At 43.8% G+C, this 13,309-nt stretch overlaps 2 protein-coding genes across 2 annotated transcripts in view; both read left to right on the forward strand.

The window, feature by feature from the left end:
* Positions 1-11,212, forward strand: part of obscna (obscurin, cytoskeletal calmodulin and titin-interacting RhoGEF a) — a gene marked incomplete at its 3' end in the record, with an annotated part of 83,102 nt that extends 71,890 nt beyond the window's left edge. Inside the window, exons 66-75 of the mRNA XM_034149711.1 lie at positions 1-92; positions 168-629; positions 1,625-2,426; positions 2,794-2,922; positions 3,045-3,167; positions 4,363-4,530; positions 4,798-4,903; positions 6,239-6,478; positions 7,894-8,111; positions 11,139-11,212. The exon at positions 1-92 is cut by the window's left edge and continues 295 nt beyond it. Coding sequence (XP_034005602.1) covers positions 1-92; positions 168-629; positions 1,625-2,426; positions 2,794-2,922; positions 3,045-3,167; positions 4,363-4,530; positions 4,798-4,903; positions 6,239-6,478; positions 7,894-8,111; positions 11,139-11,212 — 2,414 coding nt within the window. The remainder of the gene's footprint in view (positions 93-167; positions 630-1,624; positions 2,427-2,793; positions 2,923-3,044; positions 3,168-4,362; positions 4,531-4,797; positions 4,904-6,238; positions 6,479-7,893; positions 8,112-11,138) is intronic.
* Positions 7,893-12,792, forward strand: LOC117497749 (obscurin-like). The gene is made up of 4 exons (XM_034149759.1): positions 7,893-8,117; positions 11,116-11,214; positions 11,618-11,767; positions 12,558-12,792. Coding segments are annotated over exons 2-4 (321 nt in total). The 5' UTR covers positions 7,893-8,117; positions 11,116-11,212; the 3' UTR covers positions 12,727-12,792.
* The last annotated feature ends 517 nt before the right edge of the window (positions 12,793-13,309 follow it).

The raw sequence follows: 13,309 nt of genomic DNA on the forward strand, positions 1-13,309 counted from the left end.
ATGAGGAGGAGGAGATGACCTTAGGGGAGGAGGAGGAGGAGGAGGAGGAGGATGTGGAGTTGTTAGGAAGGAGGAGTGTTTTAGAAAGGAGTGTCAGCAGGCAGTCGGTCGCTTCATCGGACGTTTCCTCCCAACACACTCCTCAGAGAGAGCGGAGGTTCAGTAAGGACAGCAGTCAGTCCCTCTACCTGTCCGATGGAGAGGAAGGGTCAGGCAGTGATGGGGGTCGAATCCCTCGTGGCAGCGTCATCCGAAGCACCTTCCACAGCACCTCCCATCAGCTGTCTCCCATGTCCGCCAGACACATGACGCTACGGGACAAATTCCAGGCCAAGAAGCAGGAGAGGGGCCGCAAGCCTCTCCGGAGAAGCCTGTCCGGACGCCTGAACGAGCCTCTCATCGAGTACGTGGAGGACGACCCGGAGACAAACCGTGGGCAGAGACGGGGGTCCGTGCAGCCCACCATGCAGAAGTCCTGCTCCTTTGATAGCGGGGTTAGCCTCCCCCACGCTAACGCCCCCCCTCACAGGAGGAGCAGGTCTCTGGACGAGTATTCCCGAAGATCTCCGAGCTCACCAAAGCCGGATGAGGAGGAAGAAGGGTCTCAAAGTCTGAAGGAGGATTTGGAGGTGAGAGATCAACGTTTTCTTATTATCAGCCATTATGTGTTTGACCTGTCCTTATGACCTGTGTTTATGTTTCATCATGGATGAGGGTTTTCAGTCTGTGGCTATAAGTATGGTCTTATTTCCTCGTGCTTTTAAAATAAATGTGTTTTATAAATAAACGTACCATACCATACCTTACCTTACCTTACCTTACCTTACCTTGCCTTGCCTTACCTTGCCTTACCTTACCTTACCATACCATACCGTACCTTACCTTACCTTACCTTACCTTACCTTGCCTTGCCTTACCTTACCTTACCTTACCTTACCATACCATACCGTACCTTACCTTACCGTACCTTACCGTACCTTGCCTTGCCTTGCCTTACCTTACCGTACCTTACCTTACCTTACCGTACCTTACCATACCGTACCGTACCTTACCTTACGTACCTTACCGTACCTTGCCTTGCCTTACCTTACCTTACCGTACCTTACCTTACCGTACCTTACCTTACCATACCATACCTTACCATACCTTACCTTGCCTTACCTTACCTTACCTTACCTTGTCTTACCTTACCTTGCCTTACCTTACCTTACCTTACCTTACCTTACCTTACCTTGCCTTGTCTTACCTTGCCTTGCCTTACCTTACCTTACCTTACCTTGCCTTGCCTTGCCTTGCCTTACCTTACCTTACCTTACCTTACCTTACCTTACCTTGCCTTACCGTATCTTGCCTTACCTTACCGTACCTTGCCTTACCTTGCCTTGCCTTGCCTTACCTTACCTTACCGTACCTTGCCTTACCTTGCCTTGCCTTACCTTGCCTTACCTTGCCTTGCCTTGCCTTGCCTTACCTTACCTTACCTTACCTTACCTTACCTTACCTTACCTTGCCTTGCCTTACCTTACCTTGCCTTGCCTTGCCTTACCTTGCCTTACCTTACCTTACCTTACCTTAAGGGCATTATTTATTTTACTGATACTGATACTCTATCTCTATACTGAAGGGGGATTTGACCGATGATGAAGCCACTGGTAGGAACTTGTTGGCGATCCCGAGTCCTCAACGACCCCCGAGAAGACGAGGCTCCATCGCTCCGGTACAAAGTGGGTCTTCTGTTCCCTTAAGCTTCGTCGCTGGGAACAGAAGGAGGCTGGATCCGGATCAGCTACCCCGGGAAACCTTCGCCGGTTCCCAAGGGTCTCTGGCCGAATCGTCTCTTCTGGAGCACGGTGGCTCTGAGTCCTCAAGTCGACTTGGCTCCTATGAAGAGCTCAGCCATGGTCTTATGAGAGGAGGGAGATGCAGATCTGGGGAAAGTGAAGGGTACGACGATCAAGGGGAGCCTCTGATCCCCCCGTCGCCATCTTCCTTCCAGGAGGTTAAACCCAGGAGTTCGTTCCCTCAAGCGCCACCACGAAATCGCACCCGATCCAACCCTAATTTATGTGGTCAAATCCCAGCGAGTCCCAGTCCCAGCCTCTCGTCTCTTCAGGCTCCAGAGAGGCCCCCCAGATCCAGAGACAAGAAAGAAAGTGGGGGTCTCCAGAGACATGCATCTGATACAGCTCTGGAGCTCAGACCCCCGACGGGAAAGTCGCCCAAACTGGGTCTGCTGAAGATCTTCCGCAGGCAGTCCTGGACCGGACACTCGTACTCTCCGCTGGACAACCAGGCGTTAGGACCCACGCTGGGGGAGATCATGAAGCCCGACACCCCCACCATGTCTCTGAGGAAGAAGATGAGAGCGTCAGCCTCCAGTCTGACCAAACTGTTCACCAGGTCTAAGGAGGATGTGAGCAAAGGAGGTGAGACATCTAAATAGTTCTATCATGTGTTTTAATGTTTGACTTGTCTGTGTGTCTCTATGTGCAACGTCTCATTCTCAAACATCTCCAAATATGGTACAAATGTCCACTCAGGGATGAACTGATTTCAATCACTGTTTAAAGAATATTTATGGACACGGGATGATAGAAATGTGAATAGTCTTTGGATATGATGTATCTTAAAGGGGAGGTGCAGCCAAAGGTAGAATATGAAACACTCCCAGGGTCTAGACACTGTTTGGGATGTTGATGGGATAAGGGCGTTATTCTTTTGTTGTATTTACCTGAGCCGTTGCTAGTGTATTTTGTATATCTACACTGTCATGTTGTCTGTTTCCTCTCACAGGGCCAATAGTGAAAGGCTCAGCTCCGACCCCTCCTGAGAGGAAGCGCAGCTCTGGGCTGGAGAGTCCAAAAAACAGAGCCTCCAAACTCCTGCCTTCTTTTAAAATACCTGCTTTTAAAAAGAACAAAGGTAGGAAATACACTTTTTATCTGTGGAATATTTCCTGTTGGTCCAAAAGGCTTGAAACAGGCTAACATAATGTACCTTAGCTCTGTCTGAGTATGTTTGTGTTACTTCTTCATGTTCTCCAGATCTGCTGGTTCGTCCAAACAAAGCTGAAGTTTTCCAGTTAGACGGAGGTGGCGTCCTGCTGGGCTGGAAACCAGTTCAGACCAGTGACCCCGTCACCTACTGTGTGCAGTACTGCACAGAGGGTGGGTGCACACAGAAACACAGTAGCTGTTTTTTGCAAGAGCAATAAAGGAGACGTACTGTATCAAGTGAATCTCAAGATTTATACTTGTCCTATTAGGTTTCTAAAGGAACACGTTTACATGCTTTAAAGGTCCCATGTCATGGCCATTTCTACTGATCATAATTCCATTGTTGAGGTCTACTAAAATAAATGTATATTGTGCAATTTTCCAAAATCTCATTGGTTTCTCATACAGCATCTCTGTATAGTATGTGTATTCACTCTCTGTCCTAAACGGCTTGTTGGAGCTCCTGCCCCCCCCTCCCTGTGAGCCCAGTGGCCGTCTGCGAGACAGCGAGACACAGCGAAATCCAGCCCGAAACCAGCCTGAACACACACACACCCGCAGCCTGGCTGGGAGTTTGTGTGTGTGCGTCCCGCCCTCTCAGGGAGGAGAAATCGGCGGAGCTGCAGCTGAGAAAAGATTGAGTGTGTGTGTGTGAGGAAGTCTGCGGGTTGGTCAATTTGGACCAATCCGCGGAGGGGTCGTCGTTACATCACTTGGTTCCCGGAAGAAAAAAATTGAAAAAGAGAAATCTCCAACGAGGCGTTCTGGGGCAGCATAGACAGGTCTTTTCTGTGTTCGAGTTTTACTCGCTACAGGGTGTACTTTGAGGGTTTGTGACTCTGCAGACCGTTTACATGCAGAAAAACCTTCATAACACACAAGGGGACGGGTAATAACCGGAAAAGCATGACATGGGACCTTTAATGTTCCAAAAGCCTGTTTTTTTCTTCTCATAATGTATGTCTGAATAAACCTGTATGCACCCTTCATCTGAAACACTTTTAGCGCTTGTCTCTTTAAGAACCCCTCCTCAAAAGAAATATGCTTTTATTGGCTTGCCAAGATAATTAAAGGTGCAAATGTAGTCCTCGAGTTGCATGGGAGATACTCTGATGGAGGGTGGATATCTTGTAATGAGTCTGACTTAGGAAGTGAAGTTCAATCTAAATGACTTGTGGAATCTCATGTTCTCTAATGAGGCAGTCACAATAACTCACAGTTATTCACAGTTTTTGGGTTGGTTGAGTTTTTCATGATGTACATCCTATACACAGCTTGTCTCTATAGGATAACATTTACATGTCCCCTTTAAAGTTTGCAGCAGTGTTGTGGATGTCATTATAAAACTGATGTCATACCCCCTCAGGGCGGGAGTGGACGGTGCTGTCGGAGGAGGTGACGGAGAGCTGCCTGGTGGTGAAGGATTTACCGAGAGGAGCCTCCTATGTGTTCAGAGTCGGCTGCATCACAAAGACCGGAGCCGGACCCTTCAGTGACGCCTCAGCTCCCGTCGTCATGTCAACGCACCCTGAAGGCAAGAGAAACTCTCTCAAACATCATGGTGCTCAAAGTCAAAAGTCAAAGTCAGACAGAGAGATTGAAATACCGCTTGCCACAATCCCAAATACAAAAATACAAATATATATACAAATATGTATATACCTATATATACATAATCAACAGACACATTTGTACATATGCACACATTAAGACATACATAGAAGCACAACAATCAATATATACAAAATGCTGTTTGCTGTTTCACAAATATCATCTAATTCAACTTGTTTCTGTTTTACAGAGATTCACATTCCTCTCATCCAGACGGAGACTCTGGGGTCAAAGGTCACCGGGTCAGAACGACAGACGACACACAAGAACTACAACTTCCTGTCTGAGATCAACAGGTGGGATTCGGAAGCTGTGTATTTAATTTACTGTGTTATGGTTTGCACATTATTTATTTTAGCTTTAATGTTTAAAAACATAGACGTGACTTCACAGATTCTTCAAGTCCTTCACAGATCCTGATATTTCTGTAGTCAACCAATATTTAGTTCTGATCGGAGATTCATTTATAACGTTGACATTTACATTTTTGTACTACTAATTCTGAACTCCTCAAAGTTGTTTATGGTCATCTTTTAACAAAAGATGAATGTGATAACATACAAAATTCACAACATATCTATTGAACAATAAATGGTACCTTTAATTTTTATATATATGTAGGCGTGTGGTCTAGTGTGTTGGTGTTGGGATCAGGGGGTCACAGGTTCAAACCCCACTGCAGTCAGCATGTCGTTGTGTCCCTGAGACACTTCACCCCAAATTGCTCCTGTGGGGATTGCCCACAGTATTGAGTATGTAAGTCGCTTTGGATAAAAGCGTCTAACAAGTAACATGTCATGTAATATTCTGTTTCCTTTCAAAAATTACTTTCACCGCTCTCCAAAAATCTGATTATTTGCCAAAGTCAACTATTTTGCTAATAGCCAATATTAAAAATACAATTTAAATGTTTTTTTATGAAAACAGCACACATCTGCTACTCTCTACTCGGCACATACACTTTGAAAACACACTGTATTTAATTGTTTTAATTAATAACATATTTAGATTTTCTACTAAACTGACCACCAGGGGTCACTGCACCACTGTTTAAGAAAATCTGTAGACCATCATCCGAGTTGACCTGCTCATTCAGTGTCACAGGAATAAGTCAATGTTTTATCAAAATAACAGTTTTATCATTAATGTTAGGCTCATATGCCTTAACGTACCTCTTTCTTATTGTGCTGACCGCAGCCTCAACAGTCCTGGTGAGGGGTGAAGTCTCAACATGTAGACTGCATTAATTAATCATAAAGGGAAGGACAGTTCACTCCAAAATGTAAAATATATTTTTTTAATCTTACCTGCAGTGCTATTCTCTATCGAGATTGTTTTGGTGTGAGTTGCAGAGTTTTGGATATATATCGTAAATTGAAATGTCTGCCTCTTCTTTAATAGAACTAGATTGCACTCATAAGTTAGAATACACTATATTAAGACCAACATGGTATTTAATTTGACATTCTGTTTTATTTTATTCTATTTTATATGTATATTTTTTTACATATTCCTGCATTTTACTTGCACAATTGTGTGTGTGTCACAGGGATAAGTAAATGTTTTATTAAAAGAAGAGTTTTATCACTTATTTTTGGCTAATCTGCCTTTTTCTCCCTCTCCTCTCTCAGGGGGCGTTTCAGCGTCCTCTCCCTCTGCAGAGACGTGGAGACCAGCCAGGTGTTCGTGGCTAAGGTCACTCCGTACCAGGCGGAGCAGCGTCTGCTGGTGCTGAGGGAGTACCAGCTGCTGAGGAGACTGCACCACCCCCACCTGCTGCAGCTGCACAGCGCCTTCCTCACCCCCCGGACCCTGGTGCTGGTGCAGGAGCTCTGCCCCGGCAAGGAGCTGCTCTACAGCCTGGCTGCCAGGTAGAGAACGGCTCCACACACATCATTCAGAAACCAGGAAATAACTGAGTGTAAATATTCACCTTGTTCCATACATATTGCCGGAGAACTCTGCGTTCTCGATGAAGTCTCCGTTGTCAATTCCCTCCTGCCTGGCCTCTCTGGTAGTATAGTGGTAGTCTGTAAGATGCATTCACATTAGCAATGAGTCTAGTTTTAACATTCACAATATGGTTATTTATAACATTTACTTAAGTACAGTAACAAAGTATTTGTACTACTTGTACTCCACTAATTATTTTTCTGACGACTTTTTACTTTGACTTCTTACATTTTGAACACAAATACCTGTACTTTCTACTTCTTACATTTTGAACACAGATACCTGTACTTTCTACTTCTTACATTTTGAACACAAATACCTGTACTTTCTACTTCTTACATGTTGAACCCAAATACCTGTACTTTCTACTTCTTACATGTTGAACCCAAATACCTGTACTTTCTACTTCTTACATGTTGAACACAAATACCTGTACTTTCTACTTCTTACATTTTGAACACAAATACCTGTACTTTCTACTTCTTACATTTCCCAAACAGGCTGGTTCCTTTAGTTTGAATGTGTGTTTGGTGGCGTGATCATTATTATTTAGAGTCATTGCGTGCCTATTGATTTGAACACGATCCGTGTATCCATCATTTCCTGGTCTTCTCTAAAGAAGAGGGACCAATGAAAACGTTGTCATGTTGCCGTTGTTCAGCATGGAAACATTCATTAGCTAACAATGACATTATTGTTCTATTAATATAAAGGGAGGTCAGGTACTCTTTAAAACAGATGCTAGTTATGGGTACTTTTTACTTAAAGGTGGGGTAGGTAATTCACTTCAGAAACACTTTTTGTTATATTCCATGGAATGCTCTTAACATCCCGATAGCAATGAATATATTAAATGCTTTGACAATAAATACATCAAAAAATGTCATCTGTGGAAGCCGTAGTACTGTAAAAAGCACGACCAATCATCTGAGCCGGCCCGGCTAAAATAATTGGATGGCCTACCTGCCTGTCAGCCTTCCATCTCGTGCACAAACTTATCTCGTGCCCTCATTGGTCAAGTGCGCGTTCGTGTGTGTTGGAGGAGGGGCTCTGTAAGGAAGGGGCAGATTTTTTTCGGCTGCGTACTTTCAAATTCTAGCGCACTCGAGCTGCTCCATTCTTACCTACCCTACCTTTAAGTACATTTCGAAGCCCATACTTCTTTACTTTTACTTGAGTAAAGAAGTTTAGTCAGTACTTCTACTTTTACCAGAGTATGTTTAAACACGAGTGTCTGTACTTCTACTTGAGTAAAGGATGTGTTTACTTTTGCCATCTCTGGCCATTTGTGACACACACTACTAACACCCCTGTCTCTTTTCTGCGTCCTCAGAGATCAGTACTCAGAGACCCAGGTGGTCGAGCTGCTCCTCCAGATCCTGAGTGCGGTGGATTACCTTCACAGCCGCCGCGTGGTGCACCTCGACCTGAAGTCTGACAACATGCTGGTGGACGACTGCAACCACCTGAAGGTCGTGGACCTGGGCTCCGCTCTGTCCTTCACCCCCGGGCAGCCTCTCACCGTGGAGCACATCCACGGACACTCCGACAGCAAAGGTACTCGCCTGGATTCATCTTAAAGGTCCCCTATTATACTCTTTTTCATCAATATAGTATAGGTCTCAGATATATACAAAACATGTCTCTGATCTGTTTAGCTCCAAACACCAAACAGATCATTGCAGCATTACCCATAATCCCCTCTGTTTCAGCCCTGTTTCCAAAGTGCTGATTCTCTGTCTGTTACTTTAGATGAAAATAAGGAGCCCCTCCCCACGCCCCTCTGAGAGAGATTTGGTTACAAAGAACACAATAGGCGCTTTCACACCAAGTACTTTTCCCACAAAGGTTCATCAGAACTTAGTTCATCAGAACTCTTTAGTTCTCATGAACTAAGTACAGATCGCGTTCACACCGGAGTTGGGGACTGGCTTCAGTAGAAGCTGCTGGGAGTCCCAGCAGCTTCTACTGAAGCCTTCCGAGTAAATCGCCAGAACGCTGACACCTCCTCATCTCCACCATGTTTTTTTTTGTGTTGCCATAAGTTAGTCTCTCTCTCTGCGTTTCTGCGCTGGGCTAATGCTAATGCTAATAATGCTAATGCGAGGATAATAAAATGGCGGCTTCACAAAACTTTTTGGGAGTTTTACAGGGTGTCGTTTGCAATCCGCCCAGCCAATCAGACATAGGAACGTTTTTCTCCCACGAAAGTACCTGCTCTCTAGCGGGGACGGAAAACTGACGGAAAAGGGGGTAAAAAGGTTCTCATGAACTGATTTTAGTTCCGGCTCTTTTTGGTGTGAACGCGACATTTCGGAACTATATCGGAACTAAAGTGGGAAAAGTACTCCGGTGTGAACGCGCCTAATGGTGCTCTAGGAGGAGATTCAGGTGATAAGGTGAGGGGGGGGGGGGGTTACCTTGGTTGGTGATTGGCTAATGGTTACACAAGCCAAAACATCGCTATGTCATCATAAAGTGGCCAAAATCTGATCAGCTCATTTTCAGACAGGTTTTTATAGAAATGGATCAGGACAAAAAGAGAGAGAATCTTTGTTCCTGAAACTTTCAGAGTCTCTTTACACAGAGGGGGGGACACATGTTGATGTAGAAGAGACATGAAGAAGAGGGGACACATGTTGATGTAGAAGAGACATGAAGAAGAGGGGACACATGTTGATGTAGAAGAGACATGAAGAAGAGGGGACACATGTTGATGTAGAAGAGACATGAAGAAGAGGGGACACATGTTGATGTAGAAGAGACATGAAGAAGAGGGGACACATGTTGATGTAGAAGAGACATGAAGAAGAGGGGACACATGTTGATGAAGAAGAGACATGAAGAAGAGGGGACACATGTTGATGTAGAAGAGACATGAAGAAGAGAGGACACATGTTGATGTAGAAGAGACATGAAGAAGAGGGGACACATGTTGATGTAGAAGAGACATGAAGAAGAGGGGACACGTGTTGATGTAGAAGAGACATGAAGAAGAGGGGACACATGTTGATGTAGAAGAAGACATGAAGAAGAGGGGACACATGTTGATGTAGAAGAGACATGAAGAAGAGAGGACACATGTTGATGTAGAAGAGACATGAAGAAGAGGGGACACATGTTGATGTAGAAGAGACATGAAGAAGAGGGGACACATGTTGATGTAGAAGAGACATGAAGAAGAGGGGACACATGTTGATGAAGAAGAGACATGAAGAAGAGGGGACACATGTTGATGTAGAAGAGACATGAAGAAGAGAGGACACATGTTGATGTAGAAGAGACATGAAGAAGAGGGGGACACATGTTGATGTAGAAGAGACATGAAGAAGAGGGGACACATGTTGATGTAGAAGAGACATGAAGAAGAGGGGACACATGTTGATGTAGAAGAGACATGAAGAAGAGGGGACACATGTTGATGTAGAAGAGACATGAAGAAGAGGGGACACATGTTGATGTAGAAGAGACATGAAGAAGAGGGGACACATGTTGATGTAGAAGAGACATGAAGAAGAGGGGACACATGTTGATGTAGAAGAGACATGAAGAAGAGGGGACACATGTTGATGTAAGAAGAGACATGAAGAAGAGGGGACACAAGTTGATGTAGAAGAGACATGAAGAAGAGGGGACACATGTTGATGTAGAAGAGACATGAAGAAGAGGGGACACGTGTTGATGTAGAAGAGACATGAAGAAGAGGGACACATGTTGATGTAGAAGAGACATGAAGAAGAGGGGACACATGTTGATGTAGAAGAGACATGAAGAAGAGGGGACACATGTTGATGTAGAAGAGACATGAAGAAGAGGGGACACATGTTGATGTAGAAGAGACATGAAGAAGAGGGGACACATGTTGATGTAGAAGAGACATGAAGAAGAGGGGACACATGTTGATGTAGAAGAGACATGAAGATTAGAGAAGAGGGGACACATGTTGATGTAGAAGAGACATGAAGAAGAGGGGACACATGTTGATGTAGAAGAGACATGAAGAAGAGGGGACACATGTTGATGTAGAAGAGACATGAAGAAGAGGGGACACATGTTGATGTAGAAGAGACATGAAGAAGTGGATTTTGCGTAATAGGTGACCTTTAAAATGTGTCTGATTCTGCATTGTTTCTTCTAATGTACTAAAGCTTGTCCTGTCATGGCCTCCAACAGACTGCCGCAGCAAAGGTACACGTTCTTTAAGAGAGGACGGATTGATGGAGGGAAATAATTCTGCCTAACTTCATCCAGCTGATCCTAGCTAACAAACCCAAGTCCCTTTTCTTATCTTTTTCTTTGAATATACCTTTTGACTTTTTAAATATGAGCGTTAAGCATGTGAGTGGATGTGGCATCGTGCACATCTCTGTATAACACCCTCCTCTCTCTCTCTCTCTCTCTCTCTCTCTCTCTCTCTCTCTCTCTCTCTCTCTCTCTCTCTCTCTCTCCTTCATCGGGCATCTCTCTCTCTCTCAGTGCTCTCTGACAGTCTCTTCATCACATCTCGTCTCGCATCATCTCACTCTCTCATATCTCTCTCTGTGTGGTTTTACAGTGTATATATCGTCCTCCCTAAAGCTCCTGAGATCCTGGAGGGTCAGGGAGTCGGACCTGAAACTGACGTCTGGGCTGTGGGAGTTCTGTCCTTCATCATGTGAGTTTAGATAAAACAGATATAGGAGTTGAACCAATATTCTTCTTTAAGGAAGTAGTTGATTTAAGAAATGGGGATTCTACCTTTGCAAAATGGTTTTCACTACATCAGAACGAAGCCTGACATTTGTGTAAAGGATAACAGGTTACATGGGATGACAATTTAAATATTTAGATATCAATTTACAGTAAGGGACAATTATACCCAAAAGTGAATTGTTATATAAAATATTTACACATGTCATCACTAGAGAAAAGACAAAGCAAACAATCAGGGTGACGTTAATGCAAGATGCTTTCCGTAAAATATTCTAAGCATCTAAATGGTCAGAAAACAATATTCATAAAATCCTACTTCCTGTGTTCGCAGACATTTTATTACATAGACTTTTCTTTTCATCCAGGCTGAGTGCGGACAGCCCGTTCCACGCAGACCACGCCTGGGAGCAGGACAGGAACATCAGGAAGGGGAAGATCCAGTTCGGGCGCTGCTACCCCGGCCTGTCAGAGGGAGCGCTGACCTTCATGAAGAGCAGTCTCAACAACAAGTCCTGGTGAGGGGCTAGGTCTTCAAATGTAGTCTGCATGAATTAAACATAAAGGGTCAGCCCTAAAATCTAAAAGATATGTTTGTAATCTTACCTGTAGTGCTATTATCTATCTATATCTATATTATCTAGATTGTTTTGGTGTGAGTTACAGAGTTTTGGATATATATCGTGAGATGAAATGTTTGCCTTCTGTTTAAACCCTGCTGTTGTCTTCGATTTACTACTTTCATCAATCATAACTTTTTAGTTTTACATTCGATTGCATTAAGGCTTTAAGATATCCTTCACAGTAGACATTTGAATATATACAATGGCTGATCACCACTTTCATTGAGTTTTGGATGATTTAGTCAACTTTGTAACACCCATGGTGTTCCCGGTCAAAAATGACCCCCATAAAGAAAAGGAATTAGTAACCATCCGGATCAGATCTCACACACACACACACACACACACACACACACACACACACACACACACACACACACACACACACACACACACAATTATTGTCTTGCTCGATCTATTGCTCTTTTTATTTTTTTCTTAGACTATATTGAATTTGTATAGAAGCCTTCAGATTTGTTTCATTCTGTCGCTAATGTTCAAATGAAAATAAAGCCTTTGAATCTTGTTAAAGTATTACTAAAAAATCAGAACGTGGGGTAATAAATGCAATATACAACGCGGCAAAGTGGTCTCAATTTCCTACATTTAAACTAGTTCAATAAAAAGTTGCATGAATGAAATAAGATAAATGTGTATATTTTCTAATATGATATAATCTCTGCAGGGGGAGACCCACGGCAGCAGAGTGTCTCCAGAACTCGTGGCTGAGAGCTCATCGCGCCCGTCACTCCAAAGTCAGTTTCTCCACCGAGAAACTGAAGGATTACCTCCAGCAGAAAGAGGAGAAACGAGACCTGGTGCGCACCAAGATCCAGGGGCCCTTCTTCCAGTAAAAACACCCTCTCTTTGAAGGTCACCTATTATGCAAAATCCACTTCTTCATGTCTCTTCTACATCAACATGTGTCCCCTCTTCTTCATGTCTCTTCTACATCAACATGTGTCCCCTCTTCTTCATGTCTCTTCTACATCAACATGTGTCCCCTCTTCTTCATGTCTCTTCTACATCAACATGTGTCCCCTCTTCTTCATGTCTCTTCTACATCAACATGTGTCCCCTCTTCTTCATGTCTCTTCTACATCAACATGTGTCCCCTCTTCTTCATGTCTCTTCTACATCAACATGTGTCCCCTCTTCTTCATGTCTCTTCTACATCAACATGTGTCCCCTCTTCTTCATGTCTCTTCTACATCAACATGTGTCCCCTCTTCTTCATGTCTCTTCTACATCAACATGTGTCCCCTCTGTGTAAAGAGACTCTGAAAGTTTCAGGAACAAAGATTCTCTCTCTTTTTGTCCTGATCCATTTATATAAAAACCTGTCTGAAAATGAGCTGATCAGATTTTGGTCACTTTACATGTCATAACGATGTGTTGGCTTGTGTAACCATTAGCCAATAACCAACCAAGGTAACC

The sequence above is a fragment of the Trematomus bernacchii genome, unplaced genomic scaffold (genome assembly GCF_902827165.1).
Source record: "Trematomus bernacchii unplaced genomic scaffold, fTreBer1.1, whole genome shotgun sequence".
Classification (NCBI taxonomy): Eukaryota; Metazoa; Chordata; class Actinopteri; order Perciformes; family Nototheniidae; genus Trematomus; species Trematomus bernacchii.

What these genes read in the sequence shown, in the direction of transcription:
- LOC117497749 (XM_034149759.1), top strand. An exon ending in AGTCTCAACAACAAGTCCTG is followed by an intron (nt 11,768 to 12,557) that starts GTGAGGGGCTAG and finishes TAATCTCTGCAG; the next exon opens with GGGGAGACCCACGGCAGCAG.